At 37.1% G+C, this 25,959-nt stretch overlaps 1 protein-coding gene across 20 annotated transcripts in view; it reads left to right on the top strand.

The window, feature by feature from the left end:
• LOC144375138 (transport and Golgi organization protein 1 homolog) overlaps positions 1 to 25,959 on the top strand; it is a 111,157-nt gene that overhangs the window by 41,652 nt on the left and 43,546 nt on the right. For 17 of the 20 annotated variants that reach the window (XM_078038700.1, XM_078038716.1, XM_078038712.1 and 14 more), the window contains one exon: positions 21,280 to 21,413. The exons of 1 other annotated variant lie outside the window; for it this stretch is intronic. In XM_078038700.1, coding sequence (XP_077894826.1) covers positions 21,280 to 21,413 — 134 coding nt within the window. Of the gene's footprint in view, positions 1 to 7,163; positions 7,180 to 7,491; positions 7,612 to 20,696; positions 20,782 to 21,279; positions 21,414 to 25,959 lie in introns of those variants that run through there. 2 more of the 20 variants (XM_078038717.1, XM_078038719.1) reach the window with 2 other exon arrangements.

Genomic DNA, 25,959 nt, shown 5'->3' with positions numbered 1-25,959 from the left:
TTAACTTTTTGATGTTTTTGCACTATATAATCTGATGATAGATTTGTTTCATGAATTTTTCATTTCAAATACTGTACTTTTTATTTCTTTTAAAAGAAATTTTTCATTTATATGTTGACACCCATATCTACTTATTCATTATGATTAAGCTTTTCTTTAATTCCTTGAAATTCTTTATAAAAACTTTTTAAATTTTTTTTCTGCTAATCCTAACATCTGAGTCAGCTCACGGAACTTTTTTTATATGTGACATTTTCTCTTGTGGTTCTCATTTTTCTATCTTCTTTGCATTCTGGCAAAATTTAATGATATTCTATATGCCTATAGTTTGTGAAGCATTTGTTTCTCAGATTCATGACACTGTTAGAACCTGAAGTATTAGCTGTTGGGTAACTGTGAATTCTTTTTTTTTTTTTTTTTACTTGAAGTAGATTGTCTGAAATAGGCATATTCTCCTCTGTGTTTATCCAAACCTCCCTGTCATGTGTACTACAAGTTACAATTTGGAAGTTACTGTATTAAAATTCTGTCTGTTCATGGTTCTAGAAAAGTGATGTTCTCTCCCAAACACTGGTTACTACAGCAGCATTTTTAATGTTGTAAAATAAGAATAAAGGCTCTGAAGGCCAGAGATTTTAAAAAGTCATTTTACAAATGTTACGTTAAATTAAAACTGAGCTTTGCTGTAATACTCTTTTCTCTTCAAAATGTGATGGTACAGGAAAGGTGTTATATGCAGGGGTGGTATTGCAGGGGAGCATTTTAAATTGCAGAAGTAAAAAAGTTATAATATTTATAATTTTGATGAGTTTATTTTTATAGGGAAGATTTTTCTCCCCTGAAATTTTTTCTGGAATAGCAAAATGTTTCCATTATTAAAAATTGAAATTGTTAAAAAAAAAAAGAGTTCAACGCTAGCCTCAGCAATTAAGGGATGCACTTAGCAACTCAATGAGACCCTGTATCTAAATAAAATGCAAAAAAAGGGCTGAGGTTGTGGCTCAATGGTTAAGCACCCCTGGGTTCAATCCCTGGTACCAAAAAAAAAATTTTAATTATATTCTGGTCATTTATAGATGATACATCATAGGAAGTCTGGATTATATTGTCTTCTTATAAAGGATATTCTGTTTTATGTGTCATGCAGGCTAATTACTGGTGAATTGTTTTGATCATATTAGATTTGGTATTATCATTATTATTATTATTATTATTATTATTTGGTACCAGAGATTGAACTCAGGGTACTCAATTACTGAGCCACATCCCCAGACCTGTTTTGTATTTTATTGAGAGACAGGGTCTTGCTGAGCTGCTTTAGCACCTCGATTTACTAAGGCTGGCTTTGAGCTCGTGATCCTCTTGCTTCATCCACCTGAGTCACTGGGATTATAAGCATATTCCACCTCGCCTCACTAGGTTTGGTATTTTTCTTTATTTCCATATTTCATGGTGTATTATACTTGTACATAATGGTGGGATTTGTTGTTATGTTTTCATACATATGTACAATACAGTGATAAAACTTAGCCAATATCATTCTCGAGTATTTCTCTTTTACCTGCTTTCCTCTCTCCCCTGATCCCTTTCCTCTGTTCTACTGACCTCCCTTTGATTGTCGTCAGATTCCTTTCACACACACACACCTTTCTTTTCCTTTTTCCTTTCTGGCTGCCACATACATTTTCAGCATGAATCAATTTTGATTTTAAATTTAGGTCTACCATTTTCCCATTGCTCTTTTGTGTGTGGTTCTTTTTGCTAAGGCTTATTCCTGAACTCTTAATTAAGTACCTGATATATTAGTGAAGCTGCTGCAACCTGACTCTGCTGGAAACCATTTCTTCCAACATTGCCATTTAGCATCATCTTCAGTCTCCTTTATAGCAGTCAAACTCTGCTAAGCCTTACAGAGTCTCATCTGGTACATTCATATCAAAAATGAATTTCCTCCAGGCTTTTAGTATTCTCTCTCTAACATACACATAATTACATTGCACCCACCATAAATAGCTCAGACATTCTTGTCCACAAAATTCCAACCACTATGATAATCTTGCACTTTGATAATTTTCTCCTTAACTCAGTATGACCACCATCTTACTTGAGCTTCATCTCCCTAATTGTGTTTTGTGCACCAGGCCTACAGTCATGTCTGAAATTAATACCTGAAAATGTTTAGTTTTTCTAGTTTTATACTCTTTTGTGTCAGGAAAACAAATCAAGTACATTAGATCTATTACAGTTTCAAGTAAAAATACTAACTTACTTTTATCTTTGCCCATCAATAGTGGTAGAGACACTTAGGTCAACTTACATAGAAACTGCAACATCTTATATACTCAACAACAATTTCATTGTCCATGGAACGAAAAATTAATTGAAAGAGTAAACCCCAAAATGGATATCTGAAAAATAAACTGGTCAAAATTAGTAAGGCAATCAGACTTAAATAATCATATATTTTACCAATAGCACTAACTTAAAAGTATGAGTCTACAATAACTAGAAAAATACATGTTAATGGCTAGAGGCATAAAAGTTTCTATTATGATAGGCAGTCTCTTATGATGCTTTAATATTATATGATAGTTGTGAAATGATTACAAACTAATAATGAACATAATCTATTTGCAGATTAAAATGTTCTTCCCTGTATTATCTACAAAGTTTAGATAAACCTCAAAATGCCCTGGAAAAGAAATTTCTTAAGTCTCATCAAAATGAACTGCCAGGTTTTTTCCTACATTTGACATGACACAGTGCCAAGATTTCTAGTCCTGAATACACACTTTCTATAGGGAAGAGACTTTTATCTTGGCAATTAATAGATCATTTATCTCATTTCATACAGCCAATTTTAGTCGTAAGAAAAGAAATGTTTATATATTTATTCTGCTGACTTTAATCTATAATCTAATCAGGGATCAACAAACTTTTCCTGAAAAGAGACTGATAATAAATATATTAGACTTTGTAGGCAAGTCTTCATTGCCACTCAAGTGCCAGTGTAGCACAAAACAGCCTAGACTGTGGGTAAATAATATAAGTTTCTGTGTTCTAATAAAACTTTGTTTACAAAAGCAAGTGTTATTGTTGGACATCTTGGTGTGCTCCAACAGTCACAACTACTCAGAAAGCTGAGGCAGGAAGATTACTTGAGCCTAGGAGTTTAGGCCAGCCTGGGAAATAAGAGAGGGGGGGGAGGGGAGAGAAGAGACAGGAGAGAGAGGGAGGGAGAGAGAGAGAGAGAGGGGAAAGAATGAAAGAAGGAAGGAAGGAAGGAAGGGAGGGAGGGAGGGAGGGAGGGAGGGGAAAAAAGGAATAAAGATAACAATTAAAAAAAAACAGTGTCAGGCTCATCACTTTTCCAGAGTATTAATGTTTATGCTCACAATAGATGTTTGGCTAGGCTGTATACATACATACATACATGCATACATGAAAGCAATTCTGTTCTTTTGTTTGCTTTCTTTTATTTTTTCCATTTTTTTTGTTGATACATTATAGTTGTAAATCATGGCAGTATTTGTCGTTACATATTTCCACATGCACAATATAACACTCCAGTTTGGCCTATATCATTCCCCAGTATTTTCCCTTCACTCCTCCATCTCCTGGTCCCTTTCCTACACTCTACTGATCTCCTTTTGATTTTAACTTTCTTTTCCTTTTTCCTCTCTTGCTTCCACATCCGAGAGAAAACATATGCTCCCTTGATCTTATGAGTTTAGCTTATTTTGTGTAATAGAATGTTCTCAAGTTTCATCCGTTTTCCAGCAAATGACATAATTCATCTTTATGGCTGAATAAAGCTCCATTGTGTGTATATGCCACATTTTCTTTATTTATTCATCCTTGATAAGCACCTAGTTTGGTTCCATAGTTTGGCAGCTGTGAATTGTGCTGCTATAAACATGGGTATGCATGTACTACTCTAGTATTATGACTTTAATTCTTTAGGATAAACATTGAGTAGTTGTATAGCTGGGTTATATGGTGGTTTCCTGCCTAGTCTTTTGAGGAACCTCCATACTGATTTCAATAGTGGTTATATTCATTTACAATCCTATCAACAGAGAAAAAAGTGTCCCTTCTTCTCCACATTCTCTCTAGCATTTATTATTGTTCATATTCTTTTTTTTTTAAGTAGTTGGACACAATACCTTTATTTTTATTTATTTATTTTTAATGTGGTGCTGAGGATCGAACCCAGGGCCTCGCACGTGCTAGACAAGCAATCTGCTGGTTTTTTTTTTTTTTAAGGGCGGGGGGAGAGAGAGAGAGAATTTTAACATTTTTTTTATTTCTTAGTTTTCGGCAGACACAACATCTTTGTTTGTATGTGGTGCTGAGGATCGAACCTGGGCTGCGCGCATGCCAGACAGGTTCGCTACCACCTGAGCCACATCCCCAGCCCCAGCAATCTGCTGTTGAGCCACAACCCCAGCCCCATATCGTTCATATTCTTGGTGGCTGCTATTCTGACTAGAGTGAGATGAAAGCTCACTGTAGTTTTGATTTGCATTTCCCTAATTGCTAATGATGTTGAACATTTTCATAGATTTGTTGTCCATTTTTATTTCTTCTTTTGAGAAGAATCTGTTTAAGTCATTTGCCCAATTAAGCTAGGTTATTTGAGGTTTTGGTATTAAGTTTTTTAAAGTTTCTTATATAGTCTGGATATTAATCCTGTGTCAAAGAGTAGTTAGCAGGGCTGGGGATGTGGCTCAAGCGGTAGCACGCTCGCCTGGCATGCATGCAGTGCAGGTTCAACCCTCAGCACCACATACAAAGATGTTGTGTCCGCCGAAAACTAAAAAATAAATATTAAAAAATTGTCTCTCTCTCTTTTTTTTTAAAAAAAGAATAGTTAGCAAATATATTTTCTCCCATTCCGTAGGTTCTTTCTTCATGTTACTAATAATTTCCTTTGCTGTGCAGAAGCTTTTTAATTTGATGCCATTCTGTTTATTAACTTTTGTCATTATTTTCTGAGCTTTAGGAGTTCTAATAAGAAAGCCTTTGCCTGTACCTATATGCTGGAGTCTCAAACCTATATTTTCTTCCAAGGATTTGCATAGTTTCTGGTCTAATTCCTGGGCTTTTGATCTCTTTCAAGTTTGTACAGGGTCTAGTCTTATTTGTCTACATATAGATAACCAATTTTCCTGGCACCATTTGTTTAAAGCCTGTCTTTTCTCCCAATATATTTTTGGCATATTTGTCAAGAATCAGATGACTGTTAACTGTGTTGGATCTTTTTCTGTGTCTTCTCTTCTTTCCCATTGGTCTATGTATCTGGTTTTATGACAGAGCCATGCAGTGGTTATTTCAATAGCTTTGTAGTACAATTTGAAGTCAGGTATGTGATGATGCCTCCAGCTTGCTTGTTGACTTAGAATTGTTTTGGCTATTCTGAATATTTTATTCTTCCAAATGGATTTCAGGACTGTTTTTTTCTAGGTCTGGAAAATGACATTTATTATTATTATTATTATTTTAAATTTATATATGACAACAGAATGCATTACAATTTATATTACATATATAGAGCACAATTTTTCATATTTCTCTTTGTATACAAAGTATATTCACACCAATTCGTGGGCATTTTGATGGGAATTGCATCAAATCTGTATGTTGCTCATAAAACCAATTTCAAACATATACAATCATATTAGTAGTGATTTTAGTGTCCAAAAAGAGATCTACTAAACAATAATTACTGGGCTGGTTTGGTGACTTGTAGTCCTAACTACTCAGAAGGCCAAGCCAGGAGGATTGCTTGAGTCCAGGAGTTGGAGATCAGGTTACGCAAAATAGCAAGACCCCCATCTTAAAAATAATAATAATTACTGATATCAAAACACATCTCAATCATTATGATAGTCACTAACTCTTCATTGTTTTCCTTGAAACTCTAATATACAATTAGTGAATGTCAATTTAGGACTAATTGTGCTATGTTATAGAAGAGAAAGCTGATTATAATAGTAAATGAAATCAGCTATCATGAACTGATTTGTGTTTATTTAATTACAATTATCATGCTGATGACTCTACATATTAAGTCTCCACCTATAGTCCCCTAGGTGCTAATTTTAAAGATATGAGTTTTCATTAAAAATAATAAAAGAAACCCCTCTGTGCATTTCAATAATTCAAATTGTATCATAATTTGACTATTAACACAAGGGAAAATCAATGCAACTAATTCAGATTTAAATTCAAGATTACACAGTGCAAAAGAGGGAATAGTCTTGGAAAGGGAAGTAGAAAAATGTAAGATCCCTCTTAGAGGTCAGAAAAAATAAATTAAAAAATGTGATTTTTTTTTAAAGGTAGTGTTAACTTGAAGTGGAAAACAAAAAGCAAAAAACCTTTGAAGCAAAGTCAGTTGTGTTTACAAGGACCTTTGAGTTTCTTTGATGTTTTAGTGATTCTGGTTTTTAAAATGTTGATTTGTGGAGGATGGGCACAGGGGATTGAATCTAGGTGCTTAACCATTGATCCACATCACCAGCCCTTTTTTTACATTTTTTTTTATTTTGACATAGGAAATCCATAAATTACTTAAGGCCTTGCTAAATTGCTGAGGGTGACTTTGAACTCAATATCCTCCTGCCTCAGCCTCCAGAGCCACTGGGATTACAGTGTGCATCATGAAGCCCGGCCTTAAATGTTGATTTTATAATCCTTTCTTTTTAGCTGATAAGAGAAATTACAAAATACAGAATACTTGCAAACTACAAAATATAGGATACTTACAACTAAAGGTGCTTTGTTAAATGATCAGAGTTTAACTAACTCTGCAAGTGACTCTCAAGCAGTGACTCTCAAACTGGGAGAGTAATACTAGTCTTATCAAGAGAAGTTTAGAAATGCCTGGAGGCATTTTGTTGTTGTTTCACCATCACTGAGGAAACTACTAACATTTTTTGGCCAGGCCCATAGATAGTATATAACCTTCAGCTAGTAGGAATAGTCCAAACCAAAGTACCAATAGAGTTCTATCAAGAAACCCTGGTGCAAAGAAGTAATCTACCAAGGAAAACACAGTTGCAGTTAAGTAAGAGAACAGAGCAGGTGCCGGATGCAGTGCTGCATGCCTGTAATCCCAGTGGCTCTGGAGGCTGAGGCAGGAGGATCATGAGTTCAAAGCCAGCTTCAGCAAAAGTAAGGCCCTAAACAATTCAGTGAGACCTTATCTCTAAATAAAATACAAAATAGGGCTGGAGATGTGACTCAGTGGTCTAGAGCCCTGTTACCAAAGAAAAATAGACCACCCAGGTGACTTGTTTGTACCAGTGGGTCTACCTAAAACGAAAAGGGATTTTATGCAGTCAAATTTTTTTATTATCCATTTAAATATAATTCTTTATTTCTTTATGTTTGTCAAGAAGTAAGTATATTTAAGATAACAATGAAAAATAATAAAAGAATGACAAGTGTAGGAACCTAATGATGACTTACACTTTTTGATTATAGACTTGAGATTCATCAAAAATGACAATGCAATCCCTAGCTATTGCAACAGAAATCTTAACCTCTGAGTGAAAAAAAAAGAGGGATGTTGAGATACCTTCAATCATCTTTTCTCACTTCTGCGTAAGTACCAAGAGAGGTTGGCCAAAAATATTTTAAAACCTAAAACATACTATTAAACTTGGCTTTTCTTTAAAATAAGTGCAAGTATATGATATGGCCTAGTGTTAATTTACAATCCCTACTTTCTTATGCTGCGACTGTCTTTAAATGTGCCCAGTTTGAGCTGAGATGTGCCATAAGTCAGATATCAAAGACTTATTATGAAGAATGTAAAATAACAGTTATATTTTAATTTTGATTACAAATTAAAAGGATGACATTTTGAATATATTGAATTATGTAAAATGTGTTATTAAATGAAGCTCATCTGTCTTATTTTTTAAAATATGACTTCTAGAAAATTTAATTTACATGTAGAGTTAATATTATATTTCTATTGGTGGTTCTAAGGGATCAGTGAGAAATAAGAGAAAGATCATGTTCAGATTCCCTATTTCATCATTTGGGTTTGATGTCATTCACTGATCTTCTTATGTATTCCAAACCATTTCAAATTTCATGTGGATTTGGGTAAGACTGAGATTTCATACGAATCACAGAGAACTTACTTTCCCATATATGTTTGTTCAGTGTCCCCCACTGAGTATAGTCTTCATAATAGTGTTTATGGTCCTGTTTCTAATTTTATACTGCATGCATCAGTTAAAATGCTGAAGATTCAGGAGGGTTTGCTTTGCTTCAGTGTATGCTCTGGTAGACTATATGTTATCCCGAAGAACATATTTTCTCCTCCACTCTCCCTGTCTCCTCCAAGAGGTGCTTGTGATCTTCCAAGCACACTTTGGGAGGATGTTATCAGCCTTACTTTGTTTCAGTGAGAAGAGAACAGTTTCCAGAGTAGGAACTATCTAAAAATGTCTCCTTAGTAATGAAAGCATTTATTGCCAAGTCTTTTGTTGCTTTGTCAATTGTCTATATTGGCTGTAACCGCCAGGATTTTGCTGTTTAATTATTTAAACCACATAAATGGGCAATCTTTCATATATTATCTCTATTTCTTCTTTAAAAATGAATTATAAAATTTTAAATTTGACCCATATTTGTATAGATGAAATATCTGAGACTCAGAAAATTAATGATTTGCCTATAGTCACACAATTAGACTTCTGACTACAATCCTTTTGGCTGTATTCCTTACTTCTGCTGTTGTTCTCGTAAGGAAGTAATTTATATTTCTGAAAACTAAATGGATAAAGCCCAACAGTGCACTGTGGAAATTGAGATGTGCAGGCCACAAGTCCCCAATGTCTGTTCTGCATTTATTTCAACACACCAAATATTTGACCTCTGTGAAAAGAATGCCAAGGTAAATTAGGCAGAACCAGAAACAGGAACTCATATACATGCCATATATTAGTGGCAATTTCAGATGTTTGAGTTTCTTTCTTTGTACAGTTGAAAGTGGAATAATATTTGTCAGGGCTAGACAAACAGTAGATGCTGGCAGAAGACCTTGCCTTGTATATGACTCACTTCCATTAGTACAGTACACTTCAACATGACTTTTTAATTGTGGGGAGTGCCTCAGCTCTACTCATTATGCCCAGCCTAAACCTCCATCTTCTCTGGATTTAAGGACAAGATACTTGTTTAAATTCCACTTAAGTTATATGATCCCTTTACTTAAAGTCTAATATTTTATGCATTTTTATTCTATTAAGTCTAAATCCTTATGCTTGATTTTCAAGGAATTTCATAATCTGACCTAAGCACACAAATATGTCATCCTTTATAGAATCCTTTCCTCTCAGCAAAATGAGGTGTCCTTACTGTTTTTTAAACATACTTCTTTCTGCTGAGTCTTTTATGCTGTTTAATTCACTTGCCTTTTATTCTCTTTTTAGAATCTGAATCCTATGTATTTATCCAGGTCTAGCTCAAATCCCAAGACTCATCTCTTACTTTTAACTCTTTAGTGTTTACAATTTGTACCAAAATACATTTTAGCATTTATTTTGTGGCAGGGTAGGGCCCTTGCCACCCTCCCACTACACTAACTTTTACCAAGGAGGAAACTGGTGTTACCAAGAAAGACCTGTTTATAATTTAGGAGTTCCCATTCTCGAGATTATAATGAGGATCTAGAGTCACCTCCACCCTTGGAGATAGATCCAAGATTGGGGTCCTTCGGCACAGGTGTAAAGGTTGATCCATTGCCTGAATCTCTTACATTGGCACAGAAGATGATGTACACACACACACACACACACATACACACACACGCCAAAACTCAGGAAGGAAGGAAGGAAGGAAGGGAGGGAAGGAAAGGTGGGCGGGCGGGGGGGAAAGAAGGAAGGAGACCCTTTGAAATCCATTGAGAAATGATACTGTTCTGGTCAACCTCACAGAAAATGGATATTTCTTGTCATTTTCTGATTTACCATATTGTGACCAAGCATAGTGCTATTATTTTATTTTTTTACTAAGACCTTTACTAGGATTTACCTGGTTTATAACTTTCTACCTTTAAATATAACTGAATCTGCTGGAAGGTGGTGGCAGAGTCTGTAATCCCAGATATTCAGGAGGCTGAGGCTGGAGGATCGCAAGTTTGAGGCAAACTTGGGGAACTGAGCCAGACTCTGTTTCAAAATAAAAACTAAACTGGGCATGGTGGCACACATCTGTAATCCCAGTGGCTCAGAATGGTGAAACAGGAGAATTGGGATTTCAAAACCAACCTTAGCAACTTAATGAGGCCCTGAGTAACTCATTGGGACCTATCTCTAAATAAAATACAAAAGAGGGCTGGGGATGTGGCTCAGTGGTTTAGTTCCCAAGAGTTTCATCTCTGATAGCAAAAAAAAAAATTAATAATAAATGAATAAATAAAATAAAAAGGGCTGGGGATGTGGCTCAGCAGTAGAGCACCCCTGGATATTTGTACTAGGGAGTACAAAAAAAAAAGAATTTTCAATACATATTACTTTTTGTCTAGTTTATTTCATTCAGAATCTCCCTGGTTTTGCTATTATCAATAGTTCTTTATTTTTACTAAGTATGTTTCCAAAATTTATTATCTATTTTCCTATTGATATACATTGGGGATTTTTTTAAGTAAACCAGGTTATATTTATACAATTATTATAAATTAAATATTAAAAATTATTAAGCAATGAAAATAAGAAGTACCTTCACATTCAACAACTTGGATAAATCTTATAAAAATACATATGGAGCTAAAAAAGCCACATACCAAAGAACACATGTGTATGATTACACTGTATAAAGTAACAAAACAGGCAAATCTAATCCTTGTTATTAGAAGTTAAAATAGTGCCTAAGTCTGGGGGAGTGGAGGGAATAATTAGGGGAGCAATGAGAAAGGGCTCATGAAAGTGCATTTGATGTTCAATTTCTTGACCTGGGTTAAGGTTCAGTGGATATGTTTACTTTGTGATAATTCATTGTGCTATACGTGATTTTCTTTTGTCTGTTATATTTAATAAAAGAGAAGCTCTATTAACAGTAAAAAATCAATCTCTACATTCATGTAATAGTTAGTAATCAAATGTCTACTATATGGTTAATATGAGTATAAGGGTTCTGAGGCATGTAAGACAGACATGTTCCCACAGTCCAACATTGGGGATTTTTTGACTATTACAAATAAAACCACCATGAATAGTTGTGCACAAGTCTCAGTGTGGATGTATGCTTTTATTTCTCTGGAGTAAATATCTCGACAGATGTGATTTAATTTGTAAAACAACTGCCAAACAGTTTTCTAACAGTTTGTGCCATTGTTTATACTACATGTTATAATTTGCAGTTCTAAGAGAGATACCATAGTCTTCATCTTTGTCAACATTTGTTATGATGAGTCTTAAATTTTGTCCATCCTACTGTATGTGTAATAACATTGCAGTTTTGATTTACATTTCAACTTATTTTGGATATCCTTTCATGTGCACATTCACCATATTTGTGTCTACTTTGGTGAAGAAAAAAAGTCTTCTGCCCATCTTTTCAAATTGGGTGATTTTTCTTATTAATAAGTTGTAAGAATCATTTGTATATCCTAGATATCATTCTCTTGAGAGAGATATGTTTTGCCAATACTTTTTCCTAGTCTGTCAGCTTACCTTTCCATTTCCATAACAATGAATATACAATAGACAAAGTTTGTTGTTGTTGTTGTTTTTGGTACTGGGGATTGAACTCAGGGTCATACCACCACTGAGCCACATCCCCAGTCCTATTTAGTATTTTATTTAGAGACAGGGTCTCACTGAGTTGCTTAGTGCCTCACTTTTGCTGAGGCTGGCTTTGAACTTGCAATCCCCCTGCCTCAGCCTTTTGAGCCACTGGTATTACAGGTATGCACCACCACGCCCAGCATGAGACAAAGTTTTTGAGGAGAGGAAAAAAGAGAGCATGAGGCAGAGAGAGCTAGTTAGTTTTAAAAGCCTCTGCCAAGCAGCTTTTTATATTTTCTTCCAGAAGTTGTATAGGTTTAGCTGCTACATTTAGGTCTGTAGTCTATTCCTACCAGTAGTGTGTGAGGGCTCCCATTGATCCACATCCTTGCCAACTTATTATTATCTTTTTGATTATAACCATCTTGATAGATGTGAAGTAGTATCTCACTGAGGTTGTACATTTCCCTAATGGTGCTGGGTATCCTTTCATTTGCTTATTTGCTTTTGCATATTTTCTTTGGAGAAATGTCTATTCTAATTTCTTGCCATTTGTCTTTTCATATTGAACAATAAGAATTGCTTGTATATTCTAGGTAGTTATATATATTCTAACTATATGAATTGTAAATGTTTTCTTCTATGATTGTATTTTCACTTTCTTCGATGGTAGCCTTTAAAAGTTTTAAATTTGATGAAGTTCATTACTTTATTATTTTTTCTTTTGGTGCTTGGGCCTTTGGTGTCTTAAATACAAAGTCATTGTCTACCCCAAGATTTACCTATGCTTTCTTACATTTAGTTTTGGTTCTTACATATATATGTGTTGTCCATTTTGAATTCTTACATTTATGTCTGTGGTCCATTTTGAGGTAATTTTTATGTGGGGTAGGGCTTAACTTAATTCTTTTGCATTAAAGACTATATCATTTTGAAATAATATTTTCATTTGGAATGCAATTCTAGGATATCAGTTTTTTTTTTCTTTCAGAACTTGAAAATGTTGATGTACTGTTTTCTGGTTTGCATGGTTCTTGAATGAATTTTGACATTTTACTTTCACTCCTTTGTACATAATGGTATCTGTTTTCTGTAGATGCTTTTCAATTTTTTTCTTAGCACTGGTTTTAAGCATTTAGTGTAAATTTGTGTCATCTTTATCATTTTTCTTATTCATTGAGCTTTTTGAATCTGAGTGTTCATCAGATATAGAACATTTTTATTTATTATTTTTTCAAATGTGTTTTTCCCACCTTTTTAGGAACTACCATAACATATATATTGGACTGGTTGAAGCTGTGCATACTGATGCTTTGTTCAGTTCAGTCTCTTTCTCCGTGTTTGATTTTGGAGTCTTTATCACTGCATATTCAGTTTGCTGATATTGACTTCTTCAATGTTAAATCTGCTGTTAATCTCATTCAGTGTAATTTTCACCTTAGCCATTGTTTTATCTGATTTTATCTAATTTTATCTGTTTTATCTAATTCAGACATTTTTATATCTTCTTTTTCTCCTTTACATGCTTATGCTTTTCCATAGCATCTTGAACATATGGTATACAACTGTATTAATGTCCTTGTATAATAACTCTATCACAGTGTAATTAATGATCATTTTTATTAATTTTCTTTTCAACATGGGTTATATTTTCCTCGCTCTTTGCATGCCTCATACATTTTTATTGGATTCCAAACATTGTGAATTTACCTTGTTCAGTACTGGAAATTTTGTATTCTTTTAAATATTCTTGAGCTGTGTACAGCTTTTTTTTCTGAACTATCTTGGAAACATTTTTATCTTTTTACGATTCTTCTAGACAGGAGTTACCTTCAATCTTGGGCTATTTTGTCCCTTTTACTGACTATGTTACTTGATGCCCTTTTATTATAGATTTTCCATTCTAGCTGGTGATTACAAAAATTGATCTGCATGCCAACAATCACCACCACCTTCCATTCTGTTCCTTTCTGAAGGTTCTTTCTCTGGCCTTACATGTGAGCCCATTGTTACATAGCCGCAGACTTCAGGGGAACCCTCCATAGATGTCTAGAGAGCTAGTGCATGTACACACTCTCCCTCCATCTGCAGTTCTCTACTCTCTCCTTTATTCTGCTCTGGGACTTCTAGCTGCGTTGGTCTCTTCAGACTTTAAAATCCATCTCTTCAACTCAGGAGATTTTCTATTTGAGTTTTCCTTCTCTGGATGTGGCCTGAAAAATTCTTTCCAGGGAGTAAATTGGGATAATCGTAGCACTCATCTCTCATGCCTAACTTTATCTTAGAGGTCACTCTTATGCTGCTTATTATCTAATATCTGAGAACTGTTGTTTGTATTTTGTCCACTTTTTTTCCAATGTTTCATATGCGAGGGTAAATCTGTTGCCCCTCTTGGAGAGATTTAGTCTTCCATAAATGTTTAACACTATTCTCTGGCACATCATTTACAATAGATGAGGTTCTTCCTGGTAACAGCAGCGGTAGGCCTACTGAATGCTCCTAGGCAAGTGCCTTCACAAATTTCCAATGGTATATGTTATTATGCTGCCAATTATTTGTTTCAGATATGTTTTTGTCTCATTTAGATTGTACTCTGACTTTAGGAACCCTTTATATCTTAGAATTTTATGTCCCCTTCACCCAAACTGGTCACATTTACCTTTAACAATTACTCAACCCTTACCCCGTAAGAATTCCCTTTGAGGTATTAAAGAATAATTCACTTGAGATTATTTATCTCCATGCCAACAATCACCACCACATTCTATCCTGTTCCTTTTCTGAAGGTTTTTAATATAACCTTATATTAAACATGTTAAACATCAATGCCACATATTTAAATGCTATGAGTAAAAGTGAATGCTGATTCATCCACTAATTGTATGTATCCTGGTAGAAAGAACCACCACTACTTTATTGTGACCAGTTGAGAAATTTTCTTCTCATTATCCACCAGACTAGTTAATATGTCTTTAAGGCAATAAGTTTAAAAAATAATACTGATAAATCAAAATATTGAAAACTCTACAAACTAAGCAGCTAGTTCTTCAGTAACTGGAAGCACTGACTATGCATATAAAAGTATATCTGATTATGAGTCAAAGTAAATATCAAGAAGGTAATATGCAATTAGATCTTTTTGCTCTTCTGATTTTTCCACCAATGAATTATCATTAATTTCTATTCTACAATAAGAAAAAATCTACAACATACCATATTCTATAATAAGAAAAATAAGAAAAAATTAAAACTAGTTTTAAAAGATCTACTTAAATATTTCAGTATCATGTAACCAAACAACTACTCTCCACACAAGTATGTTTTTATTCAACAAACACATTCAGGGGTACATTCCTGGAGTTGAGGATGCATGCTGCTGAGAGGTGGACCTTAAATGCCTTGTTCTCATAGCTTATTTCCTCTCAGTACTATTTATATATGGGGGCTTAATAGTTAATATATGTGTTTAGGTTAATAGTGTAGTATATTTATAATATTATTGGAACCATGAGTTTATCCATCAAATCATTTGTTAACTCTCTCATACATTCTAGGCATTTCCCTAGTCACTGATGTAACAGTAGTGAACAAAATAACTAATTTCCTGCTCCTGTTGGAAATTGTGTTTGAGGTTGGGTCAGAGCAGTCAAGTAGATAAACAAATGTAAGGCAAGTGGTAAGAGAAGTCTAAAGTGGTAAGGCAAGTCTGAAGAGAAAGAAAGGCAGGGTAATGGGCTTGATAGTCATGACAAGAGGCTATATTTTGTGTAGGATGGCCAGGAAAAGTCTTTATCACATGAAATGCCACTGTTACAGAGACATGATAAAGTGAGGGGGTAGTTAGATAGTTAGATGATTTGGGCAGTTAAGGTTGAGGCAAAGTTGCAAGTGTAAATGCTCTGAAGCAGGGGTGGGATTGGTGTATTTAAATGGAACTAACAGACAAGAGAAGAATGTTAGGAAATGGGGAGAAGAGGATGAGGGGAGTCACATTGAATAAGAACAGTCCATAATAAGGCAGGGCAATCCATAATAAAATCATGGCTTTTTTTTTCCTGATACCAGAGATTGAACCCCCAGGGGCACTTAAACACTGAGCAACACCCACAGTCCTTTTTAAAATATTTTATTTAGAGATAGGGTCTCACTGAGTTTCTTAGGGACTCACTACATTTCTGAGGCTGGCTTTGAACTCAGGATCCTCCTGACAGCCTCCTGAGCTGCTGGGATTACAGATGAGTACGACCAGGCCTGGCTAAAGTCATTGCCTTTTATTTGGAAATGGGAAGCTATAGGAAGATTTTGAGCAGAGAGACACAATCAAATTTATATTTAAGAATATCACTCTAGTTGCCATCAGGACAATAGATATTGGGGAAAATGAGGGCAGAAGCAAGGACAGAAGAAGGCTATGGGAATCATTCAGTTGACTTATGATGTGGGTTTGGCCTGTATATTGGCTTAGCAGATGCAGAGGAGTGGTCAGATTCTGGGCATGTTTCAAATGCTTATTTGGAAAGAAGGAAGTCAGAAAAATAAATAAATAAAATGCTTTATAATTTATATCAAATTCTAGAAAATGCAAAACAATCTATGATGACAGGAGATGTTTGGAGACAGCCCAGAAAAGGAGAGGGGAGGGATTACAAAGAAGGATGAAATACTTTTTTGATTTTGGTGATAGTCTCATGGGTATATTCATGTCAAAACTTATCAAATCCTACACCTTAGATGTGCAATTTATTGTAGGTCAACTATATCTCAATAAAATTATAAAAATAAAGACATAATATTGTCTAATGGACTGGAGTTGGAATGTGAGAGAAAAGAGATCAAAGGTGGTTTGTAAGTTTTGGGCTTTGAGCACCTGGATAATGGGAATTAAATTGTCATTCTTATTTCTGAGATAGGGAAGACTGAAAGCAGATTTTGAGAGAAAAATGAGTTCAGTTTTCAACATGTTGTTAGAGATGCCTACTAGATACATTTTATAACATAATAAATACATGGTAGAAAAGAAATGAAGAATGACTCAGATAGACAGTTTCTCTGTATGATCCACTGGTTCTCCAGAAAGCGCAGAAGTACACTGGACCAACGGGGACCTCTCATGGCCCCTGTAGACAAATATTTGTGCACACCTTTTTTTTCCCATCGTTTTCTTTATTTAACATTGTGAACATGGTGGACTACATTCTTTTTTCTAAGTTTTAAAGATTCAGTTAATTTGGAGAAACAACTGATGGGTTCATTGTTGGAGGTTGATGAATAACCTTAGCAGAGACTATAGTAACAAGCCCTTGGTCACAGACAAACGAGAATGGCTCCACCCAGGATGGGAGCATTGCAGACACTCTTCCTTGGGCTGGCTAGCTTGTGCCTTTCCCCCCTTAACTGTACATATCAGTAATTCAGCTATATTATGATTTAAATCAGATTTTGCTCCTCTTGTCAGAAAGTACAATTGCTTGTTAGTTGATAGGTTGTGATGAAAAGGAGTCTACTCCTTGGGCTTGATACTTAGCTCCATTGCTCACTGGATGTGTGACTGCCTCAATTTACTCTAAAATAAGGATTGGAATAGGACCTACTACTACTGTAAGGTACTATTGTTATGAAGATTAAATGAATTGATATGTATAAAACCTTCAGAATAACAACTGGACATAAAGAAAGCATTCAAGAAATGTTAGCTACTAGCTTTCTTCTCTGACAATCGGTTTTGTCAGTTGGTTCCCACTAAGTTGTGGACTTTTTTGGACCAGGACCAGATATCTTGTCTTTTGATTTTCATTCACTCCCACACCATGCTAGGGCTTTGTCCAGCGTCTGGCATGAATGGTAGCACAAAGTGAGAGTTAAAAATATGCTTTTGAATTAAATAATTTCTTCCCTTACGGATAAAGATAAGAATCTCAAGATCTTAGCCTGAAGACTAATGTCCATCTCTCTGCCCCCACCTGTCCCCGCCTTAAAAAAAAGCAGGCCACTGTCTCCAGTTTACACCCTCACTCACAGTTCCATTCACCTTCCCCTTTCCTAATCAGAGGGATCTTGGGGTGGGGCTTCAAGGAACCTCTAGGAGTTTGAAGGGGAGGGAGCCTGGAACCATAGACTAGCTGTGACAAGTCAGGGGTGGGATTTGGTAGTTCAGAAAAGGAGGTACCAGACCAGGAATGGGGGATGGGAGTGATGGTGGAGTGGGCTAGTTCAGGATGAACCAGAAATGAGACGTTGAGGAAAGCCAGAAAGGACCAGTTGGCAGGGGGGGGGATGGGTGGGTGACTACTAGAATCATGTGGAGGGTCACTTGTGAGGGCACAGAAGCAAAGGCAGGTGATTGGACGAGAACGAGAGTCCTAGTTGCCAAGGCAGCGACTAGAGGAGAAGGTCTTCAGTTGAGGAGAAGGTCTGGACTAGAGAAGGACGGAGCTCCAGCTCCGTGTGTTCTCCAGTAGAGTCTGTGGACTGACCCCCAGATATCCCTGCTGAAGTGTCACCCAGGAAAGGCGTAAGCCTTTCCTGGCGCCACCCCTCTGTGCTTGGCTACCCACACGCCCCCTGAGCCCCACCTCCTACGCGCCCACAGACGCCCGCCGCAGCCTACTTCACCGGCTCACCCAGGTGACCACAACATGGCTGTGGCGCAGGTGCTGGTCTTCTGGCTGTTCATGGTGCTCTTCTGGCTGTTCGTGCTGTGGCCGAACTGGCGAGTGCCAGGCCAACCGGACCCGAGCACCGGCCAGCGCTGGTCGAAACACAAACTCTGTGCAGACGACAAATGCAGCAGTGAGTGCACAGGCGGGTGGGCAGCCCAGGGTCTCCACTGAGGCTCTTTGGGGCCACATGGGGCTCCGATCTCCCTCGTCCCCAGCCCCAAGGGCTGGGTGAGGGGGGTCGCAGGATGACGGGTGGGGAGCAGGAGTGACAGAGCCTCGGGACCCTGCGTGTGTCCCCTCTGGCTCTGCTGGCGCCCCAGCCAGCCCGCTCGGGTTGTGGGGGGCTTCGACTCCCACTTGTTGCCAGCGTTTTATTTTTCTCTACTGACTGAGGCAGGGGTTGGGAAACACGATTCCCCAGGGACAGCTCTCAGTTTATTCCCTTCCAGGATTCGCCTAGGATCTCAGTGGGTGATGGGGTTGTGTCCACGCTGTAGCAGAGCGCTTTTCTGCCCCCTCTACAGGGACCTGGGCCGGTGCAGTATCAGGGCAGATGCTCTCCAGGGCTCGGTGGCCCTAATTCCCGCGGAAGGTTGATGGTGGGGCTCCTTGGGAAAGGCTCACTGGCCCCTTTGTCCTTTTGCTGCACTGGGGATTGGGCTGGTTTTGCCTTTTAACAGGGACTAGAGTTTAGGCTTGGGAAGAGCACCGAGTCCAGGCACGCAATGTGTTCCGAGGTCTCGGCCCCGACTCTGCTTCAATCCTGTCATTTCTGTGCATAGAAGCCTCCCTTCATATTTGAGGTAGGGTAGCAGGTGGGCCAATAATCTTTTGCTTTTGAAAGAGGCCAAGGATCTGTACCAGCCACCTGGGAACTGCAGCCTCTTCTGTGCGCAGGAAGCGGACAGAATTCCTGGATTGGAGGTGGGCAGTGGGGAGGATGTAGCCATTCAGATTCAGATGAAGAGGTTTGTTGCAATAACAATAAAAAATACTCCAAGATTTTTATAAGCCAATTCAGTTTTAGACTCAGTCACTAGTGTTGTTGGAACCTCTTTCCTCTATATATTTACTGGCCCAGAATACTTCTTATGGACTCCCGCTTGGTTTCTAGTAACCTTGCAACTTGATGACTGTGTTGTCCATAAATTGTAAGCAGTACACATTTTAAAATATTCATGCTAAAAAGGCCAAGAAGTTTACCATTGAGCTCTTTATGTCTAAATTGGTCTTACCAAAACCAAATTTTGTAATTTGAATTGTTTGTTCCACTCCAATAAAGAAAAAAGATGTCTCCAATATATGTTAAGAAGTTCCTAGAGGTAACCCTAAGGCTGGAATAAATAAACACTCAGAGAAGCAAAGCAGCTGCCATGATATTTTCTTTCATTTTTGCTATTCTTTGCTATTGAGCGCTATCCTACGTGGGATACCTGGACAATCTCATCACTGATGCTTCGTCAGTACTAAGACATGGTGTTGGTTAGGTTCAGTGGGGTAACATAACTTGAGAAATGGCCTGTGTCCAAACAGATGTGACCAAAAACAACAGGTGGGTCTGTGTTGCGTTGTAGGAAGTAGTGAGGTGTGTATGTAAGGTGTCCTTGTGTGCCTTCCAAATAAGTGCTCCAAAAAAAAAAAAAGAACTAAATAGGTGCTCCATAGTATGCATTATGTTGTCACCTAATATATTACTGATTTATAAATCCTCTATGACCTAAGGGGGAACAAGAGAAACATTGCCATTTCCACTTGTGATGAGAATTCCCCACCTTAAAGTGTCTCTCACCTTCAACTTGGCCTCTTAATTACATATGAATTAGGATGCTGACAGTTCTGAAAATAGTCCTATTTTAGCTTCAAAAAAACAAGTTACCCTCTCCAAATCTGTGTTTGTTCCTCAGACATATATTTTTATAAAACAAACATTCTTGTGTATTTTACTGCTAATTGGCTTTTAGAAAAAGTGTTATTTCCATTTCTTTGTGCTTTTTACATACATCTATTGTCCATTTCATCTTAAATCAGAAACTATTTGGTCAACCAAAAGAAAAATGTTGCTTCTACCAGTTTCTAGATCAATTGTGATCCTAGTCCTGCATTTTAAGCATGAAGGTATTGCCTGACCTTTTCTCGTGGTTAAACTTGTTCCTTGTCAGATAGGATACCCACTTTTGATTTTGTTTATTAAAAAAATACGAATGAGGATGTTTTGAAACAATCTTAATGTTGGATATAGTCAACAATATTTGCTCAGAGAAAATATATTTCCTGGTTATTTACCCAGATCCTGAACCCAGAGACAGCAACTCTGCTGCAAATGAAATTGACAGTGTTTACGGCTGCATGGTAGCACTTGCAGCCACTTAAAGGTAATGTCTTTTAGCAGTTAGTTCAAGTTAATTAACCCCTTGGGGGTTCCTGGATATTCTAACCTCTTCCCTATTACCTCTGCATGAAGCCATACTTAAGCCTGTCCATGTCTACACTCGGATTTACATATTTGCAAAATGAAGCTTTCTATGATTATGAAACAGAAAAAAATTGAGGAGGCCTGCAAGAACCAAGAGTTTCACTGAAACCAGCTATGGTTGGTGGTAGCCACTTTGCTTTTTATTTCTCAGCACAGAGAAAAATAGAGAAGCTTCCTTTTCCCTCGTCTAATTGCAGGGAATATTGTATTTTATAGCAATAAAATCTCTAAGGATTTTAGATACTTTGAGCAGGTGAATTAAAAGTGATTCCAGAGAGTACTGGAAAAACTTGATTTTTGTTCATAGTGGGATTCATATTTCCTGATGAGTCAATATGGACTGTGAAAAATCAAATCCTAATGTTTGTTTTTTTCTTTTTTCAATGTTTATATACAGTGTTAATGTATCGAGGTGAAGCTGTTGAAGATTTCACAGGACCAGATTGTCATTTTGTAAATTTTAAAAAAGGTGACCCTGTATTTGTCTACTATAAACTTGCAGAGGTATCACCAGAACTTTGGGCCGGAAGTGTAAGTAAAAGTTTGACAGGTGTTATATTCTTAATTTTGATGGGTAGCAGTGTAGATTTAAATGACTGATTTCTTGGGGTCTTTGTAGAGTTAACCTGACCTCTTTGCCAGGCCCTGTGCTCCTAACACACCTAAGGCCTGGCACAGCATAGAAAGTCAGGAGACTTTCTGAAACAGAACTGAACTGGTTGTGGTTGCTACTCCTCACATCAAGTTCCAGAAGGCTCTACACATCATAAAGGTCGTCATGGTGAAAACATGACAATTCTTAGCTTTGCTGTTTCAAAAGGGAATGATTCATGGACATTAGAGTTAATCCTGTAAATTAAGTCAGAGATAGTAACTCAGGCATGCATATTTAAAGTTGATTTTTTGTGTATTTTACCTAATCAATTGTGCTGTTTTTACTCTAAAAAAGCAGAATATTATGTCCATTGTGTGCTTTCCACCCCCCCTTTTTTTCTTTTTTGCAACTTCTGGGTCATCCATTTCCTGCTTTTCCTATATTCTATGCCTGAAGGTTCCCCCAGGGGTTCTACTTCCAGCCAGTTGTATGGATCTTCTGATGAAAGACATGACATTGTTTATATCATGCTTTGATATTTTAAATGGGGAGATTCACTAGGAGTGTCCTCCTAGTGGCTTATGAGTATTGTCCTTTTCATTTAAAAAAATGTGATATGTGGATTGTTTACGTAAAATAGTAGCAAGGGTCTTTGATGACTGTAGGAATGTTCTAGTTTAGAGACATTCCGGGTTGCATCCTTGAAAGTTCTCACCGTAAATAAAACACCACACAGCAGAAAATAAGACAGAAAATAAGAGTAATCCCTATGGAAAGCTAGTTTCATTTTGTTGCCATTTCTGACTCTTAGGGAATGATCTTGAAACATGGTGCCTCTAGGTACAAACTTTATATTTAGACAGAGTCCCAGTTGCAGTACTCCATATAAAGAACCATCTATTGTTTCTTTCAAGTATACCAAATAGGATTGGTAACCTTTAAACTTGGAACTGTTTTTCCATGTACCTAAGTGGCATTTTTCATGTAGTAGTCGTCTTTCTTTCCTTCTTTGAGCTTTTGGATAATGGGCTTGATTTGCATTTTCTCCTCTCACATTGTAGCCTGTTAACTCTGTTCATCCCTAGGACTCTTGCCATTCTGGGTGGCAGCACTCATCCTGTCTTCCTGAGGAGCCCTGCTTTCAGCACCTGACCAGAAAGGATCTTTGCCAACTGATGAGTGTTTGGGTGGCACCTTGTTTGCATTGCTCCTCTGGCATTCATTTGTCCTCTTTGCCTTCAGTCAGGTTGTGTTTTATCTTAGCTTCCTATAAAATGAAAAACTCAGTTAGGAAAGGACCCCTGTCTAATCCATCTTCCTTTTGAATATTTCCTTTCAGGGCAGTGGCACTTAAGTACATTTGTTCTGATAGTAGCTTATGCAGAATTTGTTCTCTTGTGGCAGTTCTTGGCTCCCCACCCACAAATCAAATCAGCAGCACCTTAGCAGGGATGATGTATGGAAGCAAAATTAGATATAAAAATTATTTCCATTCATGAGCCTCCATGATTCTGCATCATTTTTTTCATATCACAAGAAATGGGATACCACCAAGTGTGTAATTATGGAGCTTTATATAATCTATGGTCTCATTTGACACAGATTAAGAAGAGATAAATGTGTTCCCTTTCTCCATACATCTCTGGTTTCTTTCCCTTTTCCAAATTTAACCTTAATAGAATTTTCATCAGAAGGGAAAAGTGTATTTCCCCTCAGACTCGCCTCTCATGTCATAAGTGTTATACTTAAGAAATTAAAAACTCTTTAGTTTTCAAAATGATTCTCCTTTTGAGTTTTCAGTTTTCATTCTGCAATGTTGTTGGTTTTCTAGAGTCTCTGACTTTATCTGCAGTGATGAAACTTTTAATTGCTCCGTCTTATCTAATCTTCATGGCAGTATTCTACCACTAATACTGGCTCTCAGATGGTTTCTAGATATAACAAGAACATTCATGAATGGGGATATTTTAGAGGTAGTGATAAGATGCCTTTTAAAATTTTCTTTTTTGTGCATTTGATTTGCCTATCAGTTTCCTTTAATTATTGGCAAGAATCTTCTGTTCCTTTTAGTCAGTAGTTAGTAATAGGAGTGTCTTTCTCAAGGGGAACTTTATATATCTTTTGTACACTTTATGTAACTTCATATAATTTAACTGTTGGTGCTGAAAATAAATGGGGTTCTTTTCTGCAGAGGATTTATTTTGGGTGAAACTGAAGCTTGATATGTGGTTTCATATGCATTATATTGTAATTTTATTTTCTCCCCTGCTGAGGGCCATTAGGAATGAAGCTTCAAAATTTCCTTGCCAGCGTACCCCATGTTAAATGGATTTCACTGTTGACATTGCATGTAAGGTGACCTTGCTCAAGGACCAAGGCAGATCCGGGTTTAGAGCTGATCAGGTTTGAGGAAGTATCCCACTCCTTAGGGTGTTCCCGGTTTAAGACAAAAGGAGTTTTAGGGAAGTTGGAGGTTGAAGATTATTGCTGCTGGGAGTAGGGCGTGCCTGCAGCCTGAGTTCCCGCTGAGTTCTCCTGGAGAAAAAGTTTTTAGGAGGTGAATTGTTCGGGAGATTGGATTGCCCCCGAACCTGTGTGGAGGCGGTGTGAGTCGGGAATAAAGAATTGCTGTTTGAATCTACAAGGCTGTGAGTGCCTCCTGATTCTGTGCCCAGCCAAGACTGCAGCATTAATTTTCTCCCCCCTTCTGATTAATTAAACAACAAGCAATGTGGCTAAAGGACCGTGCCTGGTAGGTTGTCCAATTCAACATATGGTTCTTACCCGTCACGGGAGAACTGACCTTTAGACGTCAGTTTCCTGTCTTGGGTTGAATCCACTGCAACCAGATCAACCCGTCACTGACTACCGGTCCAGCATTCAGCCATGCTTGTGGATAGGCCTAAGCACCAGTGTGGGTGGGTGAGGTTCTTGCCTCACCTCTGTTGGCCCCCAAATTTTAGACCATCACTAGTAGAAGGGAGGAGGATACAGAAATGCCACGACACCAAGCCAATTGACGGCTCCTTTGGAAAAATTGTGTCACTGGTGACACCATCAGCAAAGATGCCAGCATTACCACAATTAACATGGGGTGCGCTGGCAAGGAAATTGCATCACTAGTGACACCATCAGCAAGGATATGCCAGCAGTACCACAATTCGCTGCACCAGACGATAGTTCACAATGCATGCAACTCATATATAGTCCAAGCAAGTTCTGCAAGCAGTTCAAATCGGAGGAGTCTATCAATATGTTCATTTCCTCCCAAAGTAAATCAAGTCCTTGATTGAGCATTACTTGTTGAGTTATATTCATTGATGCATCAGTTTAAACAGTTTACTGTGATAGTTATCATAGAAGCTGTAGTTTGGTTTTCTTAGTCTTCACTGGCACTGGGATGGAGATGGGAATTCTGGCAATGATGTTAAAGAGACATTATCCTGAACAGAATTATTAAATATAATGAAAAGGAAAAGTGAAAGTAAACAAACAGATCTGTTAATCACCTTTAAAAACAATAGTAAGCAAACAGATCTGTTAACCACCTTTGAAAACAATCATTAACAGCTGTTTACCTAATTTAGATTAAACCACTTAAATCACGTGAATAAAAAAAAAGAAAATTCGGATCCATTTTTTCATGAGCGCTCCTCATATAAAAATATGGACATACACACATACTGACATGCAACACAAAACAGTGCACTCATAACATACAACACGTAAGACAATAATAACAGCCTTGTAGCTTTACCTAGGTAAAATCTCCATTGCAATTTTTAGAAACTCCACAGTCAAAAAATAAAACACAGTCAAAAAACAAAGCTGATCAGAAAAACATTAACCTAGGTTTGTATGAGCTCAAAAAATAAAATAGAACTTTATGATGTGGGAAAAAGGCAATAATAAAATAGATATTGAAAAAAGGCACCGTGGTTAATCACTGTTGCAGATGTAAGAATAGCCAAGCTGGAGCTCTGGATATCAGCTGTTATGGATTTGAGTCAAATTATCTTCTTTTTGGTCTGTAGAAATTGTTTTAGTGTCTCTCGAATCTAAATCGGCTGCTGTTCTCCCTGTGGAAACACAAAAACAGAACCCCGACTCCAGACAAACACTGGGTCAGGAGCTTTCCAATGTCCTGTTAGAATATTTTTCCAAAGTACCTTAGGCTTATGTACATTTTTTGGATACATATGTCTTTCCGCAGCATTAAGTCCTGATGAATCCAAATTTAAAAAGTTTAGAGTAAAAAAAGGGTTATTTTAAGTTTATCTTTGGGGGATATATACCCCTTTAAGATCCTTTTAAATTTAAGTCTTTCAAAAGCATTTTGCCTTAGTTTTTAGAATTACTTTAGTCCTTTTAATTTTTAGATGTGGTTTGAAACCATAGTTGTCTTAGCCCTTTGTATTTTCTATCTGAAATACCTTTACTTGACATTTTTAACCATTTTCCATCTTATTTCTATCTTCTAGT

Source organism: Ictidomys tridecemlineatus, chromosome 2 (assembly GCF_052094955.1).
Source record: "Ictidomys tridecemlineatus isolate mIctTri1 chromosome 2, mIctTri1.hap1, whole genome shotgun sequence".
Lineage (NCBI taxonomy): Eukaryota > Metazoa > Chordata > Mammalia > Rodentia > Sciuridae > Ictidomys > Ictidomys tridecemlineatus.
Note: the sequence above shows the minus strand (reverse complement) of the source record. Positions and strands in the feature narration are given on the sequence as shown.